Source organism: Pleuronectes platessa, chromosome 11, assembly GCF_947347685.1.
Source record: "Pleuronectes platessa chromosome 11, fPlePla1.1, whole genome shotgun sequence".
NCBI classification, from domain to species: domain Eukaryota; kingdom Metazoa; phylum Chordata; class Actinopteri; order Pleuronectiformes; family Pleuronectidae; genus Pleuronectes; species Pleuronectes platessa.
Window position 1 is genome coordinate 26,888,415 of NC_070636.1, and position 13,960 is coordinate 26,902,374.

Consider the following 13,960-nt stretch of genomic DNA (forward strand, 5'->3'; position numbering starts at 1 on the left):
TATTTAGTGTTTTGTTTAGTTCTAGTCCGGCTTTATTTTGTTAACTCACTCATCATTATTGGACAAGTGTTTTTGGATACCAGTGCTTGTTTGGACTGATTCCCTGTTTACCAAACCTATAGGCTCCAATACAAACTTTGAAATTTGTACCCTCATCTGAGTCCTCTTTGTCATTATTATAGTCAGTATAGTTTTGCTTTTTACTGAAGATGTCCGTAGCAACACTCATGCAGGTTTCAAATGGTTCTCATGGACTGAGCATGGGCTCAGTGGGAGCAAATTTTTGATATTTTTTGTCAAGTCACAAACCTTGTTATTTGTATGTTGAAGGCCGGGTACATTATGAATATGAATTTGTATTAAATTGAAAGACCTTTACCTCAAATACATCAAAATTGCTGTCAAAGATACTCTGTGGAGGGTTAGAGCAGGAGTTGCAATATGGAGCTGCTATGCTTTTTTTTTAATTGGCTGTTTTGCATTGAACATTTCATTCTGAGGGAAGAGAGAATCACTCTAACATCACAAGCTTACTTTTTTGTTTGTGGTTTGCAAATACTGCATATAACTCTTGTTTAAAAAAACATTGTGAGTTTGCAATTTGTTGTTTTTCCTAGTTGTATCTGCTTATCTCTTGAATTTTTTTCTCCATGAATGTATTTTAAAGTTTTATTAAATTAACTAAAACATTTCCTCGTCAATTGGTTAGAGGATATATGCCTTCATGCTTTTTGAATTACTCCAGCTGTGATAGACATCTACATTAGTAATGTGCCAATAACAACATACTGAGAGGAAGCTAATTTGAGAAGGTACATTTTAAGGTCAAATAAAGTAACTAGGTATTGTTTATTGCTAAAGATATGCTTGCTGTGATGACATTTTCTGTTGATTTCAGGCATGAGGTATTTCAAATGGTAAAGATGTAGCAGGCAGTCTTCATCCAAACAAAACAGACAGAATGACGCAGTAACAGGATCTGGTGAATTTCCATGTCCCAAAATCAGGTAAACGAATATCTGCACAAAACTGTATTTGTTCTTTGTTTTCTCCTCTTAAAACAACATCTGCCTTTCTGGTTACATTTCTTATGATAATTTGAATTATCCTAATACAATCTTGGTAATCAAATTTCACACAGATTCTTGGAATTCTTCCTCTCTGGTTGTGTACTTTGAAATTAAAAGGAAAAATGGAGGATGAGCTTGTAAAGTCCTGGGACTGACAGGAAAGGCAAAGATCTGCAGGGCAAAGCTCTAACACTTCTCAGCAGCAAGGTAATGTTAATATGTATTACCAGGATTACAGAATTTTGTACGACAAATGTCTCAAGGAACATGCAGCCTTAGCTTCAGGTCTATAGAGCCTAGTCATCCCCATGCTTCAGTTACCCATAATGATTGTAATTATTACATGGCTTCACTAATACTGAATAGATTCTCAGGCTCCTAAAATCACCTATTGCTGCATCAACCCTCTACCCCTCTCGTTAGCTGCCCAACAAAAGCAGTTTGCCTAGCAAAGAGATCCCCTGAGAAGGCTGGCAACCTGTGAATGTGAGTGTTTTTTACGGGGGATAATACTTAAGCCATATGAAAATGGGATTAGGGACCAAGCTTACACAGCAAGGACGAAAATTGGAAGTGCTGAGGGAAATATGCAGCTAATTCCTTTCTGTCATCAGTGGATACTAAAGATTTTTAGCTGTTCTGCTCAAATTGTTTGTGAATCACAGTAGTGGCACTGTTAAATTTGGCTGCAAGCAACCAGGGTGAAGTATTGTCTCATTTCAATGCCTTATAAGACCAAGTTTTTTTAAGGATATATGTTATTTTGTTGAGAAGAATTGACATACTTCCTGTTGCTTCACTGCCACTAATTTGAAAAGAAAATGCATAATTTTCTTTGGGCATTATATTGTGCCTTGTCTATTTAAGCAACACACACACATACTATGACAAATTGTCAAGGAGAGGAATATGCCAACCATCTCTTTAACTACCATAGAGAGAAATATGAAAGATATCCACAAAGTCCCCCAAACAGGTCCACCATTCAGTGGGTAGACTGGCACCTGTACAGAATTAATGGGGGACCTCTTGCGTGAGCTTGACAGAGTTAAGCTTTTAGGTTGAGTTACACAGAGGGGTGGGACCAGTGCAGGCCAGGTGCTGGCTGTGTTATACCTCCCAGATCTCAGCAATCATTTTTTTGTTTCGACTGCTACCCTTGGTCTTGATTTTGTGCCATCTCACTTGATATTTATCAGGCCTCTCAAGGTAGATGAGTCAAACTGCAAATCACTTTAGGCCCTCCGCTTCTCAGTGGACAGTATAACAGTTGACACATTTTGAAGTAAGGGCCACTCTATCAGAACTAGATTGTACAATACTGTCACAACATCTTACAGCCCATCCACACCAACCTGGATCTGCCAATCATCTTGCTGCTCCCTCACTGCAAGCTACCCACTCAAAAAAATCCCGACTGGTGCTTTCCTCGCTCCCCTATGTCGGAACGAAGTACCAATTGACATCAGAAGGTCTACAGATTAAAGACACATCTCGTCGACCTACTTCTCCTTGGTTAAGCATAAAATAAAAATTAAAAATAAATTAAAAAAAAGAAATCTGTTTAGTTAGCTTTTTAGAAAATTGCAAATTGTACTTACTTGATTCTTGTTGTTTCTTGGTTTGTACCCTCATGGTTAAATTCACTTATTGTAAGTCAATTTGGATAAAAGCGTCTGCTAAATGAAAAAGTAATGTAATAACACCATTCCCGAAATCAAAACTTTTCATAGTGTTCATGGTAAAAAGCCAATAATGAGAATTGCTGGTGTTACAAATGTTGACTAAAACTTTTCATTATATTTTGTGTTATGAATTGTATGGAATTTCCCATTCAAGTATCAAAAACACAAATACTGTAGTTAGTAGGTGAATGATATCAGATCCTATCTCTGTATTCTATGCTAATTGTACCAGGCCTGTATACTATCCATGAGTGAGTCATTGTAAATGGTAAATGGTCTGTATTTATATAGCGCTTTTCTAGTCCTTATGACCACTAAAATTTATTTCATTACACTCAACTCTTCCTCAACTTTTCTCCACTCATCCTAAACGGTCGAGGCCAATGGGCGCCATGATTGAGTCTGGTTCTATTAGGCTTGTTGTGTGACCTGTTGGGTCTCAACTTTAGCCGGCCTATATAAATTGCCTTGACATATGTTGTATATTGTAATTTTGCGGGATACAAAATAAATTCCTGTGTTGTGTTAAAGACCGTGCTGTGGTTTAATTCTGTGTTCAATCCACTATGGCTGTGTCTGTGCTGGCATGCTTTGATAGAAAATTGCAGGTTCTATTATGCTACTGCCACAATGTGTAGAGCTGATTTGAATTTCTTATAATTCCAAAGTATGTTGAGTAGCACCTCTCTGAAAAGAGGGGGGAATCAGAGAACATGTATCAGACCCTGTAATATGTAAATTGATGTGTGTGTGTGTGTGTGTGGGGGGGGGGGGGGGGCTTGTGGGTGTGTGAGTGTGTTTCCTTGATCCTGCCTCATGACTGGCTGCCTGTAATCAGTAATTACCAGGATTGGCAGATGGATTCTGGTAAGAATGAATGATTGATGACCACTGGAGGAAAGTGACTGGGCCATTTATGTTTTCTGACAGCCTGACGTTAGCACTGCATTGAAACCATTTAAGTAGAAAATGACTGGATGTAGACAAAGGCTCAATAGCAGATATCAAACTGCTACTTGAAAAAGGGACTCATTTGCATCCATCTCCTCTGAGAATAGTTTGTACATTCATGTGACTCCTGTTTTTAGGAAAATCCATTCAAATGCTAGTCAGACTAAATGCTGCTCAAGGAAAATAAGAACACACAGGGATGTATGTAGCCACTTGTAGTGGGAGGTGTCTGTGGGTGCAGTGCTCCCTGTATGCAGCCCACGCACAGAGAGGGACCTAAACCAGATTATTATTGAAGACATTTTGTTGAACCTGTGGGTCCCGTCAGGTTCAGGTCGAGTATCCACAAATGCTCAGCTGAGGATTCACCTGCAGTGTTGTGTTTCCAATGAGGCTCTAGCTCAGATAACTCTGTCAACCTTCCTTTTCTCTTCCCTTTCCCCTCTCTCTTCCAAGTTCAAATCTGAGATCTAACTTTTTTTACTTCAATTAGGTGACTTTGTCTGACACAGCTTTCTCTGAATGTGTAACTGTATTCCATGTATCATTTCTTATGGGGTTTTAATTCAACTGCTGACACTACTGAACTTTTTTCTTACGGTTTAAGTCTTTAGATTTTCGTTTTCATTTCTGGCTTCTTAAATGTTCTTTTCAGCTTCTGTGATTTCTGTATGTGCACACGGCACTGCAGTCTGAAGCTTGTTTATGGGCGTTGGTAGGGCGTTTCTCTATGCTAATTAGGAAAAACGGACACGCTTTAAACTTTCGAACACATGGCATTCATCAACATAAGAACACAGATGCGAACAAGTGTGCAGTTTAAGAACGTGACATGAATATGATCTAATATATGATCTATCTCAAGATCTAATTTAAGAAACATTTCAGAAGATATTTGTTAATGATGCCAACGATTACTAGAGAAGATGCATAAAAACAGAGGTATTCAAATTATTTAACGAGGAAATTATTTTTGGGATTTCAGCAAACTGTAAGTGTTGAGTGAAAGTATAAAAACGAATGCAGTGCTTTGCAGATAAGTCGTAGCAGAGCGTCTTTGTTGAAGTGCATGTAGGCAGATTATTAAATTATTTAATAACCAATGTCTAATCAGATGTTTGATTATATGCACTCCAGATCAACACCAACATGCATAGAACCTGATGGTGCTCCTTGATTAAGGTTGAGAATGTGTGACACATTTGAACCAGTACCGGTACCTGGAATTAAGTACAGGTATCCAACAATACTTTTTTTCGTTGCTTTACTCTCTTTATAACAAACAAAAGTATCCTCCTTCACCTGGAGGAGATGTAATCACTCTTAAAGGTTTCCACTGTATTGGTTTCACATTAAAGTTTTGGCCAAGAAGTTACTGAAACAGTCTCGCATAACGTTAATGTTACTGTTTACCTAAGCATGCTTTTAGGGGATAGACCTAAAGGCCGAATTATAGTCGGGTTGCACGCACGCATGGACGCAAGACACGCAACACGCCCCTTTCGTGCCCTCTGCGGGCTTGCGTGCGTCGGCCAATTTTTCTAACTATACGACAAAACGACGCGAGCCTCACGCAGCCCGCAAGGCTTGTGATTGGTCTGCTTACTACATCCCGTCCGGAGTCTAGTTTCCGGTTTCATGCCCTACAATACGCGGAAATCACGGAAGATTTAGAAGAACGAATATGGACCAAATAGAAGAGCACTTGGCAGAAGAGATCCGAAAGTATGACCACTTGTATAACCCGTCACTGACTGGCCGATTTGTCCGCCAGAAATAGGCTATGAGGAGCCGGAGTGGTGATGTAAATAAACAGTCGACGAAGAAGAAGACGTCTCTTCTTTGTGTGTTTTGTCTTTGAAAAAAAACGTTACTCCGCCTAGGGTTCTGGCGGTGAATTGCGTTGCAACACGCGCAGCACGTTAGAGAAGTATAAACCAAAACGAGTCCGTCGATGCAGCTGCGTGGCCTTCCGCGGTTGCAGTCGCAGGACTATAATTCAGCCTTGAGTCCGTCGTATGCTTCTACGTTTTCACGGGCCCGCAAGCGCACGTGCTTATGTATCCCTTCTTACGTGCGTCGCCCAATTTTTCTAACTATATGGCAAAGCTCTGCGAGCCTCACGCAGCCCGCAAGGGATGTGATTGGGCTGCTAATTACATCCTTTCCAGAGTCGCATTTCCGGTTTCATGCCAGATAATACCGGCAGAAACAACGGAAGATTTAGAAGAACGAATATGGACCAAATAGAAGAGCGTTTGGCAGAAGAGATCCGAAAGTATGACCACTTGTATAACCCGTCACTGACTGGCGGATTGAGCATAACATCTGAACCCACTTTCCCCTATATTTCCGAAATGCATGACTCTGATGGATTAAAAAACTAATATATTCAAAACGTTTACATGAGCATAACCAAAATATATCTATTAGCAGTAGTTTATGTTGTGGTTATGTAAATTATGTACCTTCTGCTGCAGGCAGTGGAAAAAGGGTATATAGGTGTAAAATCATGGACAACCCTAACCACGTATTTATCCACTCTTGAAATGATGCATAACCAAGTCTTGATGTTTTATTTATTATATTTAAGCAGGTTTTACAGATCAGGGTTCTGATATATAAAGATGCATCTGCTTTTGTTGCTTTGTGTCTCCATCTGCTGCATGACTGACACCTCTATTCACCTTTAAGTGCTGCCTTCCGTAGCTTTTTATTTAATTTAATTTTATAGCAATCCCTTTTGACTGGGTCTTGGAAGTAAAAAAAAAAAAATCAAAAATAATAACAGCATTGGGCTTTTGCTTTTCTCTGTCTCTCCACTTGGCTGGACGTATTACAGAAAAAAGGCTTTTTATCAAAATAGAAAAATGCATCCGTGTGTGCAATTAAACGCAAATAAAAACAATTGGTTCCAAAGGATATCCACCTGTAAATTACCTGAACTAGAATATAAATTATATTCTTTTTTTTTTCTGTAAACATAAAATACATGTTTTCGTATTGCTGGAAATGCGTGATTATGACAGGAGTGGATTTAAATAGTAAACTCAAGAGGGAACCAGGCATAGATACAATTTAATTAGGTATTATCTCTGTTGAATGTTGCTTAAGGCAAAGCAAAGTATTTTTTTTACCTTGAATTGCCCATATTATTTGAGCTGATGTGGTTACAATTCATTTTAGGAACATTCTTAGGAAGTACATCAATCAATCAAATTGTAATTTGTCTCATAGGGATTAACGGGACTGTTTAACAACTATAAAGTAAGGAAAATGTTTTGCACAAACTACAGTATGCCTCAAAGTTGCTACGCCAACACCATGGACAATGGTGGAGATGTATGACTGATGATGATGACCCTGGAAATAATGGAGACATGGGACAAGGACGTAACATGGTGAAAGGAGCCTGACTGAGTAGTTCCAGTTTTCTTCTGGTGACAGAGAAGACAGTGACAGTAAGGCAGAAAGGATCCATTTGGTTTATGAGGCAGTTTTTGACTGACATATAACACATGATGTTCCTTATAAAACAGTGTAAAGTGGAAATACTGTTGGATGCCTAAGGAATAGAAAATAACCTACATGTGGCCTGGTTTGTTGTAGGCTAAAGTTCAAGTGGAAGTTTTTTCAATTGTCTACCCTAATTACATGTAATTTTTTTCAAAAAGGGTTACCAGTTTGTTGCTGAGCCGGTGATGAGAGAAGGGGTAAAATTATAAGAACATATAAAAGAAATTTGAAAATTCTTCATGTCTTTCTTTCTGTCTTTCCTATGGGAAATAAAAAAAATACTCACAGCCATTCTTTATAGGTAAATGTTTATCTAAAATGTTAAATAGCATGCAAAATCACTGAATTTTTCGTTTAGGGAAAACCAACACGTGGAAACTTTAAATTGTGATTTGTATCAGTTTAACGCATTAGGTAAAGGACAGTGGGATTCAGACATAGCTATAACACTGGCTGTGTCCGTAACGCGCTAATCATTTCCCATTTCTTGAGCGCACATTTCAAAATAAACTTATCTATCAGCCTGGCGAGAGTATTAAGACCCCATTGAAAGTTAAATGCAATCAGTGAGACCTATTAAGGTCTGAATGGAGAATCCACGTCCCATGTACCCCCGCCACCACTGTGTCCATGTTGATTAGCCGTGTAAATATGCAATAACTTCTCTTTTTCCAGTCTGAATGGGGGGCCTTAATGGGTCGTTATCTTATCCTAGGCAGGGGGGAAATGCTCGGCGTTGCTGACACGCAGAGAGGGAGCTGTTGTCATGGAGGAAACGCGCTGATCTGCTCCCCACGGAGAAGTAAGCGGAGGGTTGATAATGAGATGAACCAGTGCTCCGTGGCTCCTGTCTGACATAGAATATGGTTAACATTAATTGAGTCATCTACGGAAGGAGAGAGACCTAAAAAGCCTTGATGACAATTCAAGTGCACCATTACGGATGTTGTCCGTATAAATCTAAAGGTAAGGGTCATTTTGATTGTTTTATCTTGTACCAGTGGGCTGCCTCTGGACTATTTATACAATACAATTTCTAATGAATAGCCATTTCAATGTACTACTAGCCAAATAATAATGACTGTTATACTAAAAAAATGTCATATGTATCAGCACCTTAGACTGCAATGCGTATTTTCTGTTCTTCTTCCTGTGTCAGTAAATTAGGTAGAAAATGTAATAAATTGTAGCTTACTGAGTTTTTGGTAACCTGTGGATAGTTCTGAAACTTTCTGACAACTCAAATTTGGCAGCACATTTGTCTTGAAATTACTTAATTTAGCACTTAATGCACAGTTACCTGTGGGCTGTTAGTTAATATTAAATAGTTTTTGTTAAACCTTTAAAAATGTCCCCTTCCCAACAAAGCGACAGCAATACAAACAATCTGTAGTCTTCCTGGTCCAATATACTATGGAGATCATGAACTAGTGAATTTTTGGGAAAAGGCCAGTCCTGCCGTCTTTGTAAATACTGATATTGATGTAGCCAGTTAGATTATGTTGTCTTCAATGACGGGGAAATAATCCGATTAGTCTGTAGGAAGACACTTTGACTCGGATTATCTTAATTGAATTAATTGTTAATACACAGATGTGTCGCCATTCAGCATCTGATCCTAGAGCAACGCTGCTCCGACGTGACGTCATCAGGGTATAAAAGTTGCTGGCCCCACTAAAACCACCAGTCTGCATCCATGAGACGAGCTCTCGTAGTCGTAACTACATACAAAAAATGAAGTCTCCAGAGTCGTCATGACGCAGATTTAGAAAACTTTTGTCCACGCCGAACGGAAATCGAAAGCATTTTACTTACAGATTAGTTTTCACCTTTCCGACTTTTTCTGTGTCCAAGCTGTAGTAATGCCCGCCGGGATGTTCAGCATAGACAGTATCTTGTCCGGCCGACCGAGCTGCAAGGAGCCGCTTCTGCTACATAGGGGCGGCCCACTGGTGCTGTCCGCCGGCCTGACGGATTCTATCTACACCGACTATAACGGACTGTACACGACCACATGTGGACCTTCTCCCCCCAGTATTCAGTCTGTGAACGGGACCAGGATAGGATATAACGGTTATTACTACGGACAGCTGCAGGTCCAGGGCGCTGGAGGAGGACCGCCGTGCTGCGGCTCTGTGCCCGGCCTCAGCTCACAGCAGTGCCCTTGCATCCCAGCAGGTAGGACAGCTAAGCTCCTGTTCTCCCAAAAGGATAGTTTCAGATTTTGACGTTTCAAATTTTACATCACTCATTCTCTTGTATTTTTTAAAACTAATATTGAAAGGAATAAAAAGTGGAAGTTTTGCAGAAAGTAACCTAAATAAAGTTTATGTTTGATGTTTTGGTGCTAACTCCAACACAAATGTTCTGAAGAAGAAAATATTATTTCTTAAAGCACGTCATGCTCGTGACGTCTTTATCCTTATATTTGAATGCACGGACTGAACATGAACTATGAGTTTATACAAAAAGAAAAAGTTAGATTATACTGTTATTTAAGCTAATAATAAACAGTATTATTATCATTATAACTAGCTGCTACGGGTGAAAAGCTAGAGGGGGTCGTCCATTAACCAGAAGGTCGGTGGTTTGATCACAGGATCCCCCATTCCGCGCGTCAAAGATACTGAACCCCAAATTGCCCCTGACAGCGGTCCCAGCATGTGTGACTGATGAGTGATACCAGGCTGCCCACAGATGAACTGTATGAGAGTGTGTGTAAATGAGTGAGCCAAAACTATATTGTAAAGCCCTTTGAGTGGTCGTCAAGAAGAAAAGCGCTATAAAGCTAAATTAAGATTATTATTGTTATTAATGTTATTATTATAACTATCTATATGTGCTATTACCAAAAGTAGCTTGTTGCCATGTATGATTTTTCTGCATCCTCCGTCCCACAGGCTACGACAGCACAAGCTCTGTGCTGATCTCTCCGGTCCCTCACCAGATGATGTCCTACATGAACATGGGCAGCCTGTCACGAACCGAGCTGCAGCTATTAAATCAGCTGCATTGCCGCAGGAAGAGGAGGCACCGAACCATCTTCACTGACGAGCAGCTGGAAGCTCTGGAGGGCCTCTTCCAAGAGACCAAATATCCGGACGTCGGCACCCGAGAGCAACTGGCACGCAAAGTGCATCTCCGAGAGGAGAAGGTTGAGGTCAGATGTGCTTTGACTTTTCCCTCAGTTTATTTCTACTGCCGTTTAAAATGGTTCACTACGCTAATTCCGATTGGTTATGGATTCAAACGAGTAGAAGTAATATTAATAATAATGCTTTTATTATTAAGATTCTCAATTGTGTTAGTGGACTAAGACCCATTACTATAAAGCTAGGCCTCATTTGGTTCAATTCAATTTTATTTGTATAGACGAGACCTTAAAAAGCTAGCACTTTGGCGAACGTGGAGAGATAAAACTCCCTCTGTCCGTCATTGTTGTTATTCATAATATTTAGTGTATCTATTTTATGGCATAGATTCCAGGTTACTTCAGAAAAGATTTTTTGTAATCACCTTACTTAGTTCGTTTAATTATGAAGAGCAACAAGAAAAAACTAAAGGATTTACTCATGTCTCATTTGTAAAAAGATAAATGTCCTGAAGTTTAATAATTTTTACCTCAACGGACTCAAAATATTTTTGATAAATAGGCTATAACACCAGGTAGCACCCTTGTGGAAAAGTTTAAATTAATTAAACTGTACCTATAACATACCATTTTGAGTTAATTAAACCGAAGTTGGGATTGCACTTTAAAATCTGTCTGTCAAAACAACCACTGAACACTAGATAATTTTAATTTTTACGATTTAACAAAATATTTAACATTCCCTTTAGAATTACAGTAGTTATGTGGGCTCTTTATTGTCCAGATGACGGTTTTCGCAAGCGATATGAAATGAAATGCCTTTAATTGTTTATACAAAAGTTTAATATATGCACTTCGCCACAAATAATTTGCGACATAATTTAGAACGTCGCAAATGAAAATATGACGCATTCGTGGTCATGATATGACATGTGCACTGTTAATGAAGAATTAAGAAAATATGTTACAAGCCTAGTGATCGTTTTAATGAATGACTTCAATCATTGTTATTATTTCTTCGATTACTCCTAAGGAATCACACAAACGCGTGCGAAGTCATGGTCTGGGACGGCTGGAGCGACTATATATTTATTAATGTAACTCTGCTTTCTTATCATGTAGGTTTGGTTCAAAAACAGACGCGCTAAGTGGAGGAGGCAGAAAAGGTCTTCATCAGAGGAATCGGAGAACTCTCAAAAATGGAACAAATCGACCAAAACGTCTGCTGAGAAAACCGAGGAGAGTAAAAGTGATGTGGACTCGGACAGCTGATAATATAATAAAGCAACCTAACGGGAAAAGTGTATGTACATACAATTGATGTGGACTCAATAACATGCAGGTGCTGTGATGAAACGTGTTGCCACCGTGCACAGTTGTACATATCTACATTATATTATGGATTCTTTATCCGCTATTTATATTTAATTTAAGGTATGTTGCGATGTTATGTCTGCCAAAGAATGTGGCGGCTGGCGGATTGACTTGCCTGGATATATCTCAATGTTATACGTGACGTTTTTATGGATGTTAAATATTGTATTTCTGGTATTTTATTTCATTTTTAACAGTATTATATTCCACAGTATGTTAAATGTCCAGAGGCTGAGAACAGCCTCACCACAGAGGTGTGGAGGTTTTTTGTCATTTTATTTAGCAAAAATAGGAAAACCTACTTAAAAAGACAACGACTATGGTCTTCAGTAAAGTATAATTGAAACGTCATAAACATTGTGTATGATTTTATTATTTCATATATGTTTCTTTGATGGGTTTAAAATTGAATTGCAGAGTCATCAAATATACAAAACCTGTCTCCAATAAACAAATAGGACGATCTCCCGTTAGTGCTGGAAATCGTGAGCTTTCATAATCATATTTACATATTCAGCAAAGTAGGGCTGCAACTATAAGTGCTGCAGCTATGCATCAATTCCTATCACATTGTTAGTCATATTCTCCCAAAATGGAGACTTCTTTTGAGACAATTTACTCTATTGTTTTATATTCTATTATGACTGCATCTGAGCCCCTCCAAACAAAATATAATGTGTTTTTCCGTGGCCCATGCGACATTCAAGTTTGGGGCAAATAATAATTTGACACTTTAAACAATGTGAAAACCAGTGATCAGGTATTCTTTTTTTAAAGGTCTGCCCCCTTTAGCCTGTAAAATCAAACAATCAAATAATATATACATTTTATATTTTTCATTTAATTGAGTTCTGCTTTCTATTCCCCAGAAGAGACAATCGCTTTTAGAAACATAAATGTTGTATTTTGAGGATCAAGTCATTAATGTTGGCTATAAAAAGGCACAACATAGCACACAAATAAACACTTTATGGACTATTGCAGAGCTCAATATAATTGCATAGGTCAGCCCCACGATAATGTGGAGTGCCAAACAGTATTTATATTATACAGCAGTGTCAGGCATGTCAAACAGCAGGCACACGTTCAAGTAGCCTATAGGGTTTTAACTGAATGCAGTACATTATCAAGCACTTCAGAAAACAAAGCTGATTGGAATCAGAATTCAAGCTGACAAAGGGTGAGACGCAGGTACATCCAGAACACGTTGCCAGCATATAGCAGGGCCAACTTATAGAGATAAACAAGCATTCACACTTCAATTTAGATTTGATCAATCCTTATCTGCATATTTTTGGATGCGGGAAGAAGCCGTACTACCTGAAGAAAACCTACGTAGACTTTCAAGCAGAAAGTCAAACCAAAATTCCAACAAATTACATAGATATTGGGTTTAGCAAGAATTATCAGCAATGTATTAAAATATTAAAAATATAATATAATTATAAATATCATATAATTAAATAAAAAAACTCATCATTTTGGTAAAGAGGATTTGTGACAGACTTACGGTTTACACAATTTGACAACTTCTGTTAAAAAAATTCAGCTGTAACGTGAATTACAGATGATTATGAGGGAGTGTGAGCAGAAGCTGGAACACTTCATCCAATGCATTTGTTTTTGATGTGGTTCAGATATGCAACTTAACGGGGACATATAATGAAAATTCCACTTTTGTAGTGCTTCTACACGTTAATTTTGGTATCTGTTGTGGTTCCTCTATGTCAGAAATGATACGCTAGAGTGCGTCGAATGGGATTACGACCGAAATAAACGTCATAGTCACACCATGCCCATGTAGGGAGTCTTGCTACATGGCCTTGGACGAGCGAGCTAACGCTAGCCGGGCTCCACCGGCCTGGTTAGCTCGCTAGGGGCTCCCGGGGAGCCCGGCTCCCTGGCTAGCGTTAGCCCGCTGTTGCTACCCATCAGACATATAAGTGGCCGCATAAACAAGGGACCCCCGGGACACCTCTAAACGTTGACTCAACAGTGTGGAAGGATGCTGCTGCTGCGCCAGCTCAAGCTCCCACTGCTCCCAATGCGGGGCTGCGGGCTGGGGAGCTGGGGCTCTTGCAGCCAGGCTCACCGGGGCTGAGGGGGGCGGGGCACTCAAAACAGGTCAATCTGAGGAGGGCTGTTTTAGACAGGGTAAAAAGGGTGCTGTTTTAAATGATCCTTGTGGTATTTTGACCAAAATATGTTACAAACATTTCATTAAGACCCCAAGGAACCATATCAACTGTGGTAAAATGGGCATAATATGTCCC

At 39.2% G+C, this 13,960-nt stretch overlaps 1 protein-coding gene across 1 annotated transcript; it reads left to right on the forward strand.

The window, feature by feature from the left end:
• The first annotated feature begins 8,929 nt into the window (after positions 1-8,929).
• Positions 8,930-11,906, forward strand: gsc (goosecoid). The gene is made up of 3 exons (XM_053435016.1): positions 8,930-9,400; positions 10,123-10,382; positions 11,436-11,906. The coding sequence occupies exons 1-3, from the start codon at positions 9,085-9,087 to the stop codon at positions 11,583-11,585; spliced, it is 726 nt and encodes a 241-aa protein (XP_053290991.1). The 5' UTR covers positions 8,930-9,084; the 3' UTR covers positions 11,586-11,906.
• The last annotated feature ends 2,054 nt before the right edge of the window (positions 11,907-13,960 follow it).